Source organism: Castanea sativa, chromosome 8 (assembly GCF_040712315.1).
Source record: "Castanea sativa cultivar Marrone di Chiusa Pesio chromosome 8, ASM4071231v1".
In the NCBI taxonomy this organism is placed as follows: Eukaryota; Viridiplantae; Streptophyta; class Magnoliopsida; order Fagales; family Fagaceae; genus Castanea; species Castanea sativa.
Genome location: NC_134020.1, coordinates 37,376,943 through 37,393,821, shown reverse-complemented (window position 1 = coordinate 37,393,821; position 16,879 = coordinate 37,376,943). Strand labels below are relative to the sequence as shown.

Genomic DNA, 16,879 nt, shown 5'->3' with positions numbered 1-16,879 from the left:
TTGAGGATAGTTAGGTTAAATCTTTCCCAGGTTTTTTGCCTGTTTAGTTTTCCTTGGTCATCAGATTTTTGTGTTCTTTATATTTCCGCATTATATTTGTTTGGCGTAAATGCACTTTTGGTTCCTATATTTTGGGGTCATTTTTATTTTGGTCCCTACATTTTCATTTCACCACTTTTAGTTCCTAAATCAATTAACGCGTTTCATTTTGGTCCTTACCGTTACTCACTTAACAGAAATTGCTGATGTGGCAAATGGCGTTCGATGTTGACACATTAAATGCTGACGTGACCAATAAAATAATATTAAAAATGCCACGTCAGCTTATAAATAAATAAAAAATTTATTTATTTATTTTAACTAAATAAAAAAAATTAAAAACAAATTATTTAAAAAAGAAATTAAATTAATCAAACTAAAAAAAAAATCTTTACATTATGTTCTTCCCTACAAATTCTTTACATGAAAAATCAAACCCTTCATACAAACATCAAACCCATTTCCCTTTTCAATTTCTCTTCACTATCACTTGCTCATTCACCAAACTATTTTATCTCCGTACCCATTTCCCTTTTCAATTTCTCTTCACTATCACTCGCTTATTCACCAAACCATTTTATCTCCGTTTTGTTTCATTTTTCTGATCTGTGATCACCTAAATCGAATCCCGATTGGCTGATCATTCCCAGACTTGGAAACAAGAAATCTATGTGCGATGGCGATAATTGGATTTTTTGGTGTTCTCGCAGTCGCTGGATGTGTATAATCGAACGGTGGAGAACACAAATGTGCAGTATCGGGTATATATTAGGGTTTGAGAGCCTATTTCTGGTTTTCATTGCGGCGATCGGGTTTTTTATCCTGCGAAAATGGCGGCTCTCAATGGCCAGAAAAGCCGAGATCAAGCGGCTTTCGGTGCTCGCAGCCAAAGAAGCCGCTAGAGCCAAGCTCGAAGCCTCGGCTAGCTACAGCTACAACCACAGCCCCAGCCCCAACCCCGCCGACTCAGTCTCTGCGACAGCGCCGACTGTTCCGATTTCCACGAATTATCAAAAGGCATCGGATTCTAACTTTAAGGGAAATGGGTTTGATGTTTGTATGGAGGGTTTGATTTTTCATGTGTTCTAGGTTTGCTAGAGATTTGAGGGTTGGGTTTGGGTTTGTGTTCTTTGTGTTTTGAATCTTTGAAATTCTGTGTATTTTGTAGATCTTGTAGATCTGTGCCTTTTGATTTTGGGTGTTTCATGTTGGCATGTTCTTGATGTTCTTGATTTTAAGGAAGAACTCATGAAGACTAGAAGAACACAATGTAAAGAATTTTTTTTAAAAAAATTTAATTAATTTAATTTCTTTTTTAAACATTCTGTTTTTAATTTTTTTTATTTAGTTAAAATAAATAAATAATTTTTTTATTTATTTATAAGCTGACATGGCATTTTTAATATTATTTTATTGGCCACGTCAGCATTTAATGTGCCAACAGTGAATGCCGTTTGCCATATCAGCAATTTCTGTTAAGTGAGTAACGATAAGGACCAAAATGGAACGCGTTAATTGATTTAGGGACTAAAAGTGGTGAAATAAAAATGTAAGGACCAAAATAGAAATAACCCCAAAAATATAAGGACCAAAAGTGCATTTACGCCTATTTGTTTTACACATATTGGTTTAACCTAGTGTTAATTAACAAATCTATTAATCAACTTGGCTTAATATTAGGCTAAACAGATTGTGTTAAGGAGTCTAAATCTCTACAATATATATTATGTGATGTAGTTGCTTAATTGTATGGAGAAAGAGATATCTACAAGGTCTAGTGTAAATAGAATTGGGTGCTCTTTGTGTGTGAGAGTCAATAGTGTATTTGGGGTTTGGGTCTTGTGAGAGTGTTATTATTCTACTATTATAATCTCTTAATTTTATAGTAGAACTTTCTCTATCGCCATTTATGAACGTAGGCATATTGCCGAACCACATGAATTTTATGTGTCTATTTTTTCTTCTCTCTTCTTTAATCTTGCGTAAGTGGGTTTATTTTCACAATACTTGCATATGTGTTTGGATGGAAGGATGGAAAAGTAGAGAAATGAAAAACTCATTTATTTGATTGGGAAGAAAAATACAAGGATGGAAAATAAAATTGGTATACATTGACTCATATCCCTTATTAAAAAATAGTGCTTAATTAAAATAAATCAATAAACAATCAATCAAAAAAATCCCACAAAGTTTATTAAAACAAAATCATGCCCAATTAAAAATAAAATAAAAAGCAAAGAACCAAATGAAAAAAAGAAGAAGAAGAAGAAGAGCAAACAACCAAAATAGCATAAACACGCCCATTAAGCCAAAAAAATAAAAAATAAAAGAGGCAATACTAGCGTGTGCAAGTGCAACCAACCCGCCAAAACCGACCCAGACCACTAGGTTGGGTCAATTTTAGGGGTAGGTGAGTTGGGTTGAGTTGTGAAATTTGTTTTTACAATGGGTCAGGTTGGGTTCGGTTCATAAGATATACGAATCCGCCTAACCTGACCCAACTCACCTATATTTAATATATATTTAAATTTTATAAAATATATTGTAAAAAAAATTTATTTACTTTTTTACTCCTCTTCCTAAATAAAAAACAAATCCTAAGTTCTTCTCATATAGTTTGTGTTAGTTTGGAATTATGCTCTGGATTATTTGGTTATAAATTTGCCCTTATTTGTTGTAACATCCAGTAAGTCAAAAAAAGGAGGAAGTCAGATTTTTTTAGTTCCCACGTGCCCCACCTAACCCCACTCCCCACCACTCATTTCAATTTATCTCACCATCTCACATCCTGCCATATCTCTCATTTGCTTCTTTTCTTTTCTTTTCACTTAAACACACTCCTCTCTATCACTCTCATCCTCCCTACCAGCACTTCCACACCACCACCACCATTTCCACCATCATTTTTCCGGCAAGATCACTAGAAAATTGTTAAGAACCTATAAGCATCTTCATTCTTTTTTTCTTTTCTTTTTTTTGAGGTAAAAATGTCTAATCTTTTTTGTGGGTTTTACACTTTTGCTTGAGGTTAGTTTTTATCTAAGCTTTAATAATGATACCCATATAATTTATGAGCATTGGAAGTGATATTTATGTGTTTTTATGTATGGGTTTTGTATTGGTGGAATTATTTGATGAGTGGGTATATAATTTGTGCTAATAATGACTACTTAAGGTTTATGTATGGTGGAAAATTTAGGGGTTTTAAGTTATAACATGTGATGGTTGGTAAATTTAATTTTTCCGTTGCCATTGGATTTATTTGGAGTTAGTTGAAATCCTAAATTTCTTGGCTTGGAGAATATTTTGATATTTGCTTTCATGGGTCTCTTAATGATGTAGTGTAAATTTTATGGAAGCTAGTCATAACATTGGAGATGATATTAAATGGGTTAACTTTATAAATTGGAGTTATACCTTGTGAATCAATTTGTTGAGAAACTTTGGAAGTGGCATATATTATTATTGATGAGGTTAAATACTAGGCTAGCCTAATTAAGTGCTTATTTGGCAATTCCTAAATTGTAGCAAGATGCAATTTCAGGCTCTATGCTTATTGTGATAGGTTTACTTGATATTGTTTAAGTTCTAGCTAATCTCCTTGGAGCTTGGAGAATTAGGATTTTGCAGTTGTGAGGTAAGTAGCTTTTTAATGGGATTTTTGAAAAATAACTATGTTGCATAAATGTTGTTTTTGGGTCAAACACATTTTGGAAAATTATATATGGATATGTGTTTTCTTAAAAGTATAGTGTTGTGACCCTATTATATATTATTATATATGAAAAGTGCATATTTTGGTATTGCATTTGGGGAAATGCATGAATTGTTGATATGGAAAATATGAGCATCTTTGATTTAATCTTTGATAAGGAATTCATTGATTTTATGGTATATTGAAAAATTTAAAGATGCCTATCTTGTCTTGTTATTTGAGAAAAAGATAGAAAATCTTTTTTGACAAGAATGAGGTTGAAAACCTTACAAACTTTGTGAAAGTTAGATTATTTAAGGTTTTCTAAAACTACCTAGATATAAACTATGTGTTTTAAAGTATATGTAACCTGTGACCTTTATGTTGTTTTAGCCCTATGCCATGTGTGATTTCTTGATGATCACTCGATTTGGTTTTCGTAGTCTTTGTGACAACGGAATTAGATCCAGGTCAATGCCCTTTTACTTTAGATGACGCTCCTTGCTGCCCATTAGGGGGGGGGGGGGGTGAAGTTTCCTTGATTGTGTGTGGATGGGCCTACTATCCATGGAGCCAAAAGACCACATGCAAAAGAGGTTCTATTTGACGTGCTCTCTCTGTTGCCCATGGAGGGAGAGAAAAACCTTGAGGATATGGGTGAGGCTGCTGTCCGTGGGGCCAAGAGTCTACATACCAGAGATGACAATATCGTGCCAATTGTAAATGGATGGATCCCCTGACCGGTCTATGTGGTAGTGTAGTATATTTGTGATAATTTGCCTTATGTTAGATATTATGGCTTTGGAAATTATGTCGTTGATGCTCACAGATTATAGTATATAGTTTCAAGGTATTGACTTTGAGAAACTTTGTGTTTTATTACTTAATCATTCTTGTCATATTATTATTATTCAAAATGAAATTTACATTTCCCCCACCTCCATTAACTATGCTACTTGCTGGACTCTATCTCATTCTATTATTTTATAAACTTTTCAGAGTAGGCAACAATCTTTTGAGACAACTTTTTTGTGGCTAACAATAGTTAGACTAACTACTGATGGAAGCTGAACTTTTGAAATGGAGATATTAGATGATGTACATCTTAGAATAGGCTTGACTCATTTTTTTGTATATTATAGTGGTTGTGACGTTATTCCCACTAATGGGACAAGCTGATGATATGTAATTATTTATTCAAACCTCTATTCTTTTGTGGCCAATGGTCCTTGTAATTAATGCTTAGAGCTCCGACTTACTTTGAAAGTATATTCAATGGAATTATTATGATACTTCTTGATGTTGGTTCTTGATAGAATTTATGTGAATTGAATTGTCAAAAAGGAAAAATTTACAGGTACTTGAGACATCTTTCTCATGCTTTGGGCCCTTTGGGGTTTGGGACGTGACATTTGTGGTAATGTTATTCTAATTCTCAATTTAATATTAATATTAGTAATTTTTTTAAAAAAAAAAAATGTCCAACCCAACCCAACTCATGTGGATCGAGTTGGGTTGAGTTGGAACCCTGTGATGGTTGGATTTTTGTTAACCCACCATGATGGATTGGGTTGAAAAAACCTCTCAACCTGACCTAATTCGACCCGTACACACCCTTAGGCAGTACATTACACAGAGATAGAAGACAAAAACAATTTTTTTTTTAAAAAACCATGATTGATGAAGACATGTGACATAACTAACGTTAAAGACCAATAAAATAATATTCTTGATTATAAAACGTGAAGATAACTACATTCCAAAATACAATAGTGCATTTACATCAATAGAAAGTATCTACAAGAAGAAGAAAAAAAGGAAATAATTTAAATATATAATTTTATTATATTATTAATTTATGGTATCACCAATTAGACCACAAATTGGACCAAAAGAAACCGAAAAACTACTCCATTTTTCAGTTCCTTATCTTTATTTACTTCGGTTTTTAAAATCATGGCTTAAATACTAAAGGTGTTCATTCAAAAAAAAAAAAAAAGGTGTTAACAGAGAATTCCAAAATTCAAAATGGACAACCTTCTATCTCACTCTCTCCATAGGCTAAGACACTAACATGCTTTGAACATGGGTTGTCAAGATTTGACTCCCAGGTGGGGACGGAGCATGCTTCTGTTTGATAAATCTCTTGAAAATAGGAGTAAAACATTTTTAAGAATGTTGAAGGTTTGATATTGACTGCATGCATTTCGTACAATGAAAAATTGGAGTAGGAAACCAAAAAGTTTATATATACACACGTTACCACAACTTAATCAACTTATGTATGTATTAAGGGGTGATTGTTGTTTTTCACCTAAGTATTAGTGTAAGTGATGTAATCTAACTTGAGCAAATTGTGTCTAGTAAAATGAATGTCCTTATCAGAAGAGTTGTTAGGAAACGGTAGCCGTTAATTGTGGACATCACTTTATTGGAAAGGATAGAACAAGTCACAGGGGCGGCTCTACAGCCAGCCCAGGGGGGTCAAATGAACCCCCTGGCTTTGCCCCAAAAAAATATATATATATGTATATATATATATTTTTTTTTTTGAGCCTTAAAATAAAATTTTGATCACCCAAACCCTAAATTTTGTTTAAGCCCAATTGAAATAAACTTGAAATATGATTATATTAGTGCTATTTTCACAATATTTTTACAATAAAGGTTAAGTGACAAGTTGTAATATATTGGCTTTTTATCTAAATCCATAACTAATATTATTTTTTTTACATACTTTTAACAACTTGTCATCTAGATTTTATTGTGTAAATGTTTTGTCCTCTTAAAATTGCTCATTTATTAAAAAATAAATCAACATTCTCTCCAAATTCTGGCTTACTTTTCAGTTGATGGTAGAATTAAATTTTTTTTTTTTTTTTTTTTTTTTGCACTTTTTCTTCTTCATCAACAAAAACTTACACCACTGGCACTACCAACTGATCTGTATACACATCTATGATTCTTTTCTCATTCTCTCTTTCTTCCTTCTATATTTTCTTTCTATCTAATCAAGTAGTTTGATAATTGTTCTACAGTTTTTCAAGTTCAAAAAGTCTTTTAGTGTTTGCTCCAATTTCAAGAGAATGACCACATGTGTGGTTAAAAATCTATATACTTTAAAAGCAAAATCTTATATAAGTTACTATTTATTTTCCTTAGTTTAACATTTACTCTCAAACCTACTCTTAGGTGTGTTACTATTCTTCTTTATCATATATTTTTATTTAATTGATATTACATATGATTATAATAAATTATTATTAATTTGACAAATATTATGATTAGTTATTTATTTATATGCATTTTATTGTTGTTTTCTTATAGATTTTTAAACTATTAATAAAATTTTTAGACTATTTTACAATATAGTTGTATTGTATACTATTTAGAATACTGTGTTAGATTATTGTATGTAATATGACAATTGTATATACAAAAAGAAAAATTAATCATTTTATTTCCTACTCCTCACAAAAAAATTCTAACTCAAGACACTATTGATCCCCTAAAAGAAAATTCCAGAGCCGCCACTGACAAGTCATGAGTGTTCCATCTTCAATCTTCATGCATGCAGAAGTCATGAATTTGAATTATTGTCCCAATATATGGTTGTTATTTTTGACCTTTAACTAGGCCATGCTTTAAGAATCAAAATCTTGCTACAACATGTGCGCATCACAAACCAAAACTACCAGCTAATTATGATGCTCTAATTAAAACACAGTTCCTAGATTTGGATTCAAAACCATTTGCCTCTATTCCGGTTTAGCATTTACAGATTTGGCAATCAATCAAATCAAGTTTAAATGTATGACGACATTGGTTTTGGTCGTACCTATTTTGACCAATAATTCCTTCAAGGAAAGGACCAATTATACTTCCCATGTGTTGTCTGTCTGTACTACGGCATCCCCCTTTCCCCACCGAGTCTCTTTCATATTGTTCATAAAAATTGTGATTTGCGTGTGTACTCTTAAAGGACGGAATAAGTTCACCCCCAAAATTTTGAAAATTTCATTCAAGCTCTTTAAAAACTTAACTAATTAAAATTTGTTCTTTTAGGCTTCCCCCAAGAAAAAATTATGAACGCCATCCTCTCAAAAGGAGGAAAAAAAATTAATGTTTTAAAGATGATGCCACATCATTGTTATTATGTCACGTGACATCATTTTATTGAGTTAACTAAATACACCTAATAAGTTTAGGTGACATTTAATGGAAAATATGAACAAAGACGCTATTGATGTAAACAAAATATAACTTTAGGAAGTAAAATACAAATTCGAGAAATTTTAAAGTGTAAAATCCAAATATACTAAAATTTCAAAGATGTAATTTGCACTTTAACCAAAAAAAATTATAGAGCACTCCAGAAAGATTATTTGATTTTCTTTTTTTTTTTTAAATATTTTTGTTAAAGATATATTAAATCCAATAGTATAGGTTCAAGTCTAATCTTACTTAATGTGCAAGCCAAGTATTATTCTTGTACAACAAGCCTATTAATAATAGTTAAATATAGTTAGTTTAGGATTTAGCCTCTTATATGAACCCGTATTGGGTTCATTGGAATACAGGATTTGTACCATGGTTTGCACACTAAGTGAGATTAAGCACACTAAGTAAGCCAATTACACTATTGGGCTTAATATATCTTTAACAATTTTGAGGACTTTTTTAAAGAAAAATGAAAATTGCCCCAAACAAGCTTGATCGTAGAATGTAGTATAATGATAGGATAATAAACAATGTTAAATAAATTGGGGGTTAACAAGAGCGGAAGAGGAAATGTAGAAGAGAATAAGAAAGAACGTGAGAAAATTACATGGTTCAGACTAACAACCTACGTCTACGAAGGTAAACCTTTGAGGGCTACATATCTTGTCTATGAGTGAAATACAAATCTTAAGTTACAATGAAGGCGAAACCTTAGACTAACCATATATTGACCATGTTTGATTGACTTATAGTACAAATATATTTTTTAGGACAAAATTTAATTACAAAATTAATTGTAGTCTAAGTATCTGTTTGGATACAAGTCTACATTTTGAGTTTGTGTTTTTTTTTTTTTTTCTCCAGCGCGTGAACAGTAACCAGTACTATTCATGCACATGGATTCACTGTGTGGGAGACGAAGTTACTGTTCATGGGACCCACAAACACTTTATTTAGAAAAATATATATATATATATATATATATATTAAAAATGAGTCTCACAATACTATTCACACATTTAAAAATTATTTTACTACAGTGTTTTCAGTTTTCAGCACTAAGTTCTATCCAAACGGATCCTAAGGCTACAGTCTTACTCAATAACTTTTTATCAGAGATGAATTTTGATAATATCTACCATTGGATTACATCTTCTTCTTATATCCTCAATGCTTACAAAAATTTTTGAAAATTAAAGATTAATAACTATGCCATCAATAAATTTTTTAATTTGTAAGTTTTTATAGTTTAAGATTTTCATAAAATATAAGCTTATAGATCATATAGTAAATAACATTTTATTGATACAAAAATTGATATGTATATTAAAACCATAAAGGGAATGCAATTCAACGGTTAGATTTTCAAAATATATTGTAATATATATTTTATTGATAATAAGGTTGTAGCCTTAGACTACAACCAATTTTATAGCTAAATTTATTCTAATGTTTATCACATCTAGTAGAATTGGGCTTCTTCTAAATTATCTTTAAAAAAAAAAAAAAAAAAGAATTGGGCTTTATATATCTTTAACAAACAGTATTAAACCTTCTCAAAAAAAAAAAAAAACAAACAAACAAACAGTATTAAAACTTAAGGTAAGGCAAATGACAGTTTTTTCCTCAAGGTCAAGAATGATTTGATATATTCTTAATAATAATGAGGATTTTGATATCTAAGTATCATGAGAAGATACCAGATTTATGTGACACCACATTTTGAACAAGATCAAGTTTTTAAATTTGAAATTCTGCATGAAATTTAATTCCAATGATGTCAAACATTAAAATGTAGAGTTGCTTGAGAAGATAGATGTTGGGATAAAAATTGTTAGAAATTCTTGAAAATCTTATGAGACTCATTCAAGGTGAACAAATAACCCACAAGTTCTTATATTGGATCCCATTGATTTTCCCGAGTCCCGACATCAAAGCATCGGAATGCAATGACTTCATTAGGGATGAAAATTTAATTTGACTTTTTATTCTTAAATTGATTAGCCTCATAAATCAGCTAAAGTTAGTCCGCTACTTCTGGGAAATAAGTTTTATAACATTTCACGAAGTACAAAATGCTTTAATCATCGATTCATTTGTTTAGAAAATTTTAGTTTAAAATTGAAAATATGAGATTGGCTTTTCTTTTTTTTCAGTGAAGCTTAACCTATAAATTGTTTGAGAGTAATTTATGATTATCAAATCACTTTAGTTACTAAATTGGTAATTTTCTATTTTAGGACTGAGATAATAAGATGCTATATCCAAGGTATTATATACAGTGGGTGCAAGTGAATACAATGACATAATTTTTTTTCTTTTTTTTTGGTTTTTTGTATTTGATCCCATGGTAGGGGAAAAAAGTTAAACATTTTTCCCCTCTTACTGAATTCAATTGTACCTGGGTGCCTACTGCCTAGATATTATATTGGATCTCAGTCCCTTATTTTACATTTTACATTAATCACGCCTATATTGGCCTATGATAATTATATGGAATAAAACTAAATTCCCATTTAATTTTCTCTTACAATATTTCTGTGAGACAATTATTTTTTCTTTCATATCTAAGCATTATGTTAAACTAAAACAAGATCTAACCCCATGATGCTATTCAATCTACATAAGCAGAAAATATATGTAGCATCCAGCCATCCACATATTGATTAATGAAAAGCATGCATAATAGTAAATTATTATTGTTTTGGACTTGTGAAGAATGATGCATGTTGATCCCGTCATCTATGACATACCTGGATGTTTTGATTCTCTCATATTCACTTCTGGCTTCAACATCTTTCATAATGCAATATAATTGCTTCATGAGGTAACCTGTTAATTGCTTCATAATGCAATATAACCTAGAAGTCCACAAGTGACATCGCCATACTAGAAGTAGAACCTGATAATGGAACTCGAGGCAGTTTCAGCATTCCAAATACTTTGTATATTCCAAGATCATTTTAAGTCCGATCTCTGCACGAGAAACAAAGAAAACGAACCTAATGCTAAGCCATTTGGAAAAGTTTATCTAGCACACAGAATTCTTGGACTGGCTACTGGATATTTTTCTTTCATTTACTTTTTGTCCTTTTTTTTTTTTTTTTGATTGGTAAAATAGATGGTGATAGAAAAAGGAGAGATAAACTTCAAACTACATACCTGTGATACCATAAAACTACATACAAATAAGGCTTTACGTTTTGTTCTTCCCACCTTTACCCGCTTTTGTCTCTTACTATGTGTTTGGAAAATTGCTTCTCATCCAAACACGCTTACCTTGGTAAAATTCTCTCTCTTGAGGCAATTTTGAACCCCCCCCCCCCCCCCCCACACACACACACACACACACACACACACACACACACACACACATATATATATTCTTTCACGTTAGTTTACATCCACAAATTCACTATTTCACACACACAAAAGTGGATTTGAAAAAACAAACGTAAAATAGTGGATGTGTGAGAATCAAAACTCTTTTGAGTTTATACCATTAACATAAAGTTAAATAACATCCTCAAGAATGCTTCGAGACTAAAAGTAACACAGCCTCAAAACTTACACGGAGCACAAAGTTAACGTTAAACAAAAAATAAAAACAAAAAATACTAAAATGTTATGGAGCTAATTAGCTATATAAACCCAATGGCATAAGTTTGTAATTTGTCCATAAAATGCAATATTTTTGAATGTAAATGAAAAATTAATGATTTCATTTTACTCCAAATTTTAGTTGTCAAATTTAGTTATTGAAACTTGGTGACCACAGTTACATTTTCCATTGACTTATATTTTTCACCATGCCAGACACTAAAAATAAAAAATAAAGGTTTTTTATCAAAGCAAATAGGGTATAAATTGTGATAGGGCCAAACTATAATGACCTATTTGGGAGGGGGAAATGGGTAAAAAAGAATATATTATTAGATTAATCTTTATAATATCTTGTTTGGGAGTTTATGTAAAAGGCAACAGGACGGGCATGGAGCGGGTTTTTTATTCCCCACCTCCACTAATGGGGTTCAAGTGTTGTGAATGATATTTTGCATATTGCGGATGTGACATATACCTTCTCGACTGAATCTAGCTTATATGAAATTAAAATAATAAAATAATAAAAAAAAGAGTGGAATGGTTGATTCTTAAATGTTCTATTTTTTTTTTTAAGGTTTTAATTGTAAAAATGATGAGGTAAGTAATAACTGCATGACATTTTGCAACCATGGCTAGCTAATATGAAATTGGATTTAACCACAAGTGAGTAAGATATAATTATCCTCGTATTCTAAGGAGTTAAGGGTAGGAGTGGCAATAGGACGAGTATGTGGCGGGTTTTCTATTATCCACCCCCACACTAGTGGTGTTCAAGTGTTGTGAGTGATATGTTGTATATTTCGGATATGGCATATACCTTCTCAGCTGAATCTTAGATGAAGAAAAAAAAAAGGGGAATTGTTGAATCTTAAATGCTCTTAAAAAAAATGGTTCTAACCATAAAAATGATGAGGTGAGTGATGACTGCATAAAGTGACATTTTGCAACCATGGCTAGCCAGTATGAAATTGGATTTAATCAAGGGTGAGTAAGCTGTAATTATCCTTATTTTATTAAGAGTGAAGAGTAAGAGTGGCAACAGGACGAGCATGGGGCAAGTTTTCTATTCCCCACCCCCACTCTGCTTTAGGGCGGGTTTTTTTTTTCTTCTACCCTATTCTAGAAGGTATCCATCTTGCCACACTCAAGTTATATATATATATAATTTATTAAAAGCTTATTTTGAATACATTAAAATAAAACACATAAAACATTGAAAAAAAGTTCCAACATTACAAAATCTTCTCAAATCATAACAATACAACAATTTATGTATTAAGAAATACAAAAATAATTCATACACAATGATGCAACAATTAAAAAATATAAACAACGTAAATCTTAAAACATAAAAATATATTCAATAATACAAGTATACTGGAGAAAATGAGTTTTTACTCTTTTTTTTTTAAGATATCCAGCATTTTACCCTATTTCTGAAACTATTAGGAAAATGCCCCTATTTTGAAACTTGATTTTCTAAAAATCGAGTTTCAATTTAAAACTCGATTTTTGGACAATCGAGTTATACCAAACTGAAAATTTTAAAAAAAAAATTCTAGAACTCAAGTTCCATGTGAAGTACTCGAGTTCCTTGAAAAAATTCAAGTAGAACTTGAGTTCCATGAACTCAAGTAGTTTACATGGAACTCGAGTTCTAAAAAAAAATTCTAAGTCCACATTCGCTATAATTCAATGTTTCAAAAATCGAGTTATACATTTGAAACTCGATTTTTAGAAAATCGAGTTTCAAAACAGGAACATTTATCTAATTAGTTTCAGACATGGAATATTTTGCTAGAAAGTTTGTGAGAAATGGGTAAAAGCCCATTTTGACCCAAGTATACAACATCAAAAAAATTAGAAAGAATAATGTATGAAAGATAAAAACACGAACACACATATATAACCTGTATAAATGTTTTTTTTCTTTTTAAATTGTTTAAATATAAACGAGATGGGTGCAAATGTCTATGAGGAAAAATGTTAACCCCATTCCCACCCCCATTTGCTATGCGGGACAGATAAAACCCATCTGTTGAGAGGACGTAAAACGAATAACCACGAGATGGGCTTAAATTGTCATATAAGAGAAGTTTGTAAAAAGGCCATGGGTTTGAAATCAAGGTCACCACCCAAGACCCAACCCAATATCTACATGATTTGAGGCAGTGTTTTAGATGGGCCGAAGAGGCAAATTGGGACCATCACCATGCCACTGCTTGCCAGTCATGAAATCTTGCTTGTTTCATGTCTTATCATCCACTCATCCTCTCATCGTACCCAACAAGTGTAGCGTACTGTAGTCTTGAGTGTAGTTTGTCTTGTCACCCTCATCAGAGACAGAGAGAGCACAGCAGGAAGAACCGAAGATGGTTTCGAAATCCTCTACCTTCGAATTCTATAAATGTGTTTAAATAGAGATTATTGTGGCTACGTTTTCTGAACTCTTTTTTTTTTTTAATTTTATTTTATTTTATTTATTTCTGCTGCTAAAGACAAGGTGTTAAGTGCGTTTTGTGCGCGCACTATTCATGTAATCAGTGTTTTCAGTCTTCGACAATAAGTTCTTACTTAAACGGGTTATTTCTCCAACACCAGTGGACCCCATAGACGTGTTCTGGCTCGAGGGGCTGCTGAAACACGAAACTGGCAAAGGCGTTTTCGACAGTGGCATGGATCCTGGGTTTCTTGACGTCTTAGAAAAGCACCCAGAGAACTCAGACAGGGTCAAGAACATGCACACCTGCTCTCGTCCCTCAATTGCTCTCCTTCCACACTCAAGGTACATGTCCACCAGTTTCAGTTTGTTTCTTTTAATTTGTTATTAAGAATTTAAGATTGTGCGCTTTCAAACTGAATCTGGGTCGGTTTTGTTTTTCGGTTTTGTTTTGTTTAAAGCAAAAAAGATGATGTTTTTTGAATGGCATGTTTGATTCATTAGTAAACTTTGAAGAGTGGCATAGAGGTGGGGTTTAGAAGCTGTGGGACTGATTAACTCCCAATTTGCTATACTTTCCCTATAATTTGTAGCAAATCAAATAACGTATGGAAGAAAATAGTGGGGGAGGGATTATCTTGAATGTAACAACCTGTCTTAAGTTTGCTGGGCATGAGTTACATCAGAGTCTGATATTATTTCAAATTTGTTGATTTCCCATAATACAAATTGAAGCAGATTGAAATGGAGGAAAGATGCTTTGTACCATGCTCAGCCTACTCAAGCTGATGGGTACTGCTTCCTGAACAATGCAGGTCTTGCTGTTCAGTTGGCTTTGGATTCTGGGTGTCAAAAGGTTGCAGTTGTTGACATTGATGTTCATTATGGCAATGGAACAGCGGAGGGGTTCTATAGGTCAAATAAAGTTCTTACCATCTCCCTTCATATGAATCATGGGACTTGGGGTCCATCTCATCCGCAGAATGGATCTGTTGATGAACTTGGTGAAGGAGAAGGATTTGGCTATAATATGAATATACCTCTACCAAATGGCACTGGTGACAACACATTCCTAATAGGAACATCAGATCAGGAATGAGTTTATGTCTGTTCCTTCTTTTGTGGCTGGGAAATAACTTAAGTTTGAAGTAAATAATATCCCTTCTTTCAAAACAAGGAAATTGGATGAGTCTTATTATTCTCTACTTGTAGTGAACTCAGGGAAAACAATGAGATGAATCAGGATTTTCTTAATTCAATAGTTACTACATTGGGTCCCTGTTTGGTTTGTCTGTTTATCATTTCTTAAGATGAAGCAAGAGAAGCTGTTATGCTAGAACTCAGTTGAAGAAGAATAAAAGATGTTTGAATGAATTATTATTGAACAAATAGCTTTGGTTCATTGTGATAAAGAGATCACACATGGCTTGCTTGCCAATGAGCTTCAACTCAATTGGCTCTTCCGCATAAGAACTAGGTGGATGTTGAGATTGTAGATTTAAGACCCAATAAGTTCATATATAACTTATGAATCAAAATAAATAGATAAAAAAAAAAAATATATATATATATATATATATATATATATATATATATATATATCATGTCTGCCATTAAAAATTTAAATAAAAAATAAAAAGAAGAAAGAGTGACTCTTTTCTTGGGTAAGTCACAAAGAAAAAAAAAGGATTCACAAAAGAAAAGGAAATCAATCTTTTATCCCTTGGTAATAGTTGCAAGATCCAAGGGCAAGGTGATAGTCCAAAATCCAAAGTCTAAGCTCTCACTTGTAGCCAACACTAGCGTTCAAAGCCATCTTGTAAGGTCTGAATTAAGAGAAATTAATTTTCTATGTATGTATCGTTGGGAGGGGGGTTGAATTTAAGCTTCTCCTTGTGGACTGACATTATTTGTTCTCCATTTAAAAATTGACGTTCGGGGTAAGGAAGTCAGGCACTTTTAACTTGGCATTGTTGGGAAAATGATTATTGCATTATGGGCAGAGGAAAATCATCTATAGAGATAGGTTTTTTGTCTTAAATATGGGGAAGAGTGGAGACAGTGGTCAATGAAGGTAGTCATGAAGCAGTGCTTAATTATCTTTCTATTATTGTGGCTTCTTGAAATCTTTTCATATAAATTATAAGGGATCAATTGTTTATTTTGATAAAGATGGAGTTTCTTATACAGTTATTACATGTGATTTAGTTTGATCCAAATGGAAGGCAATGCTTGACAATGAATGGTTATCGAGAGATTGGGCAGATAGTTCGTAGCTTGGCAAATTGGCATACCGGTGGTCGCCTTCTTATTGTCCAAGAAGGTGGATATATGTTACATATTCAGCTTATTGTCTTCATGCAATGCTTGAAGGTGCGCTCAACCTTTCATGTCCACTATTATCTGATTCCATCGCTTACTACTCGGAGGATGCTGTAAAAGTAATTGAATCCATTAAACAGTACCAACAAGACACTACCATTTCTAAAAGGATCTTAATTTGAAGGTATTTGCTTTACATTCTGCTCTTATAATTTGTTTCCCACTTGTAAACCTTTGTATATGATATTCTATTTAAATTAATAAATAGTAAGTTAATTGTAAATGTTTGTTATTTTAATTTAGAAATTAATTTTTTACTCATCATGGTAGGCAGGAGCAAAACTAGAAATTTAAAATGAGGGGAGCCAAAGCTAATATTTGTGAGAGATTTAGAGTATTGTAGTAAAATTTTACTTTTACATGTATGTTGGAGCATTTTGATATTAAATAATTAAAAATGAATAAATTTTATAACATAAATGTAAAGATGTGGAAGTGAATGTGGAAGATGAGGAGTTAATGAAAATGTTTAATCCCACATTGAAAATGAGAGAGACTAT

The 16,879-nt window shown here is 32.1% G+C and overlaps 1 protein-coding gene across 1 annotated transcript; it reads left to right on the top strand.

Moving 5' to 3' along the window:
* Positions 1–882: 882 nt before the first annotated feature.
* Positions 883–15,346, top strand: LOC142606272 (histone deacetylase 8-like). Its single transcript, XM_075777653.1, has 4 exons — positions 883–1,096; positions 1,208–1,309; positions 14,102–14,342; positions 14,736–15,346. Exons 1-4 carry the CDS (start codon positions 883–885, stop codon positions 15,094–15,096), a joined length of 918 nt encoding a protein of 305 aa, XP_075633768.1. The 3' UTR covers positions 15,097–15,346.
* Positions 15,347–16,879: the final 1,533 nt, after the last annotated feature.

What these genes read in the sequence shown, in the direction of transcription:
- LOC142606272 (XM_075777653.1), top strand. Translation starts at nt 883, where the DNA reads ATGGCCAGAAAAGCCGAGATCAAGCGGCTTTCGGTGCTCGCAGCCAAA. An exon ending in GGGAAATGGGTTTGATGTTT is followed by an intron (nt 1,097 to 1,207) that starts GTATGGAGGGTT and finishes TGTATTTTGTAG; the next exon opens with ATCTTGTAGATCTGTGCCTT. An exon ending in GAAGACTAGAAGAACACAAT is followed by an intron (nt 1,310 to 14,101) that starts GTAAAGAATTTT and finishes TCATGTAATCAG; the next exon opens with TGTTTTCAGTCTTCGACAAT.